This window comes from Egretta garzetta, unplaced genomic scaffold, assembly GCF_000687185.1.
Source record: "Egretta garzetta isolate BGI_Z169 unplaced genomic scaffold, ASM68718v1 scaffold18, whole genome shotgun sequence".
In the NCBI taxonomy this organism is placed as follows: domain Eukaryota; kingdom Metazoa; phylum Chordata; class Aves; order Pelecaniformes; family Ardeidae; genus Egretta; species Egretta garzetta.
In genome coordinates, this window is record NW_009260616.1 from 491,449 (window position 1) to 491,988 (window position 540).

Here is a 540-nt window from a genome sequence, read left to right on the forward strand (position 1 = left end):
CCGGCGCGGCCTCTTTCCCCCCGCCTTCCTCCCGCGGTGGAACCTCCCATCCGTTGGTTGAGCTGCGGGCGCTCGCCGCCTGCCCGTGGCGAGTGGAACATTCCATTGGGCGCGGGGGGAGGAGGTTGCTGCGGCTGGGGGGGGGGGGGGGGGGGGGGGTGGTGTTGGTCCTGATGGCCACGACTGCTTCTCTGAGAGTCAAAGTTCGGTGTAAAAATCAGCGTGCACTGAGAGCGGCTGAGGGAGTAGCGAGGTGGCTGCTCGCCTGCCTGGCGGTACGGGAATAGCGGGTACGGTGAGGTACTCGGAAACTCGGCGTAGTCCTAAGGGTGAGCCTGTCAGGGTCCACAGGGTCTCCGCTAATAGCCCAGGTTCAGGAGGCATGGCAAAGTCCTAAAATGAAGTCCTTCTACAGGAGAACAGAAATATTGCCATACAACACAGGGGACATGGTTTAGTAGGGCCAGCTGTGACAGGACAAGGGGTAATGGTTTTAAACTAAACCAGGGTAGGTTTAGACTAGATATAAGGAAGAAATTC

The 540-nt window shown here is 58.9% G+C and overlaps 1 protein-coding gene across 1 annotated transcript in view; it reads right to left on the minus strand.

The window, feature by feature from the left end:
* TUBE1 (tubulin epsilon 1) overlaps nucleotides 1-384 on the minus strand; it is a 14,861-nt gene extending 14,477 nt beyond the window's left edge. Inside the window, exon 1 of the mRNA XM_009645179.2 lies at nucleotides 280-384. Within this exon, the coding sequence (XP_009643474.1) occupies nucleotides 280-384 (105 nt within the window). The remainder of the gene's footprint in view (nucleotides 1-279) is intronic.
* Between the last annotated feature and the right edge of the window lie 156 nt (nucleotides 385-540).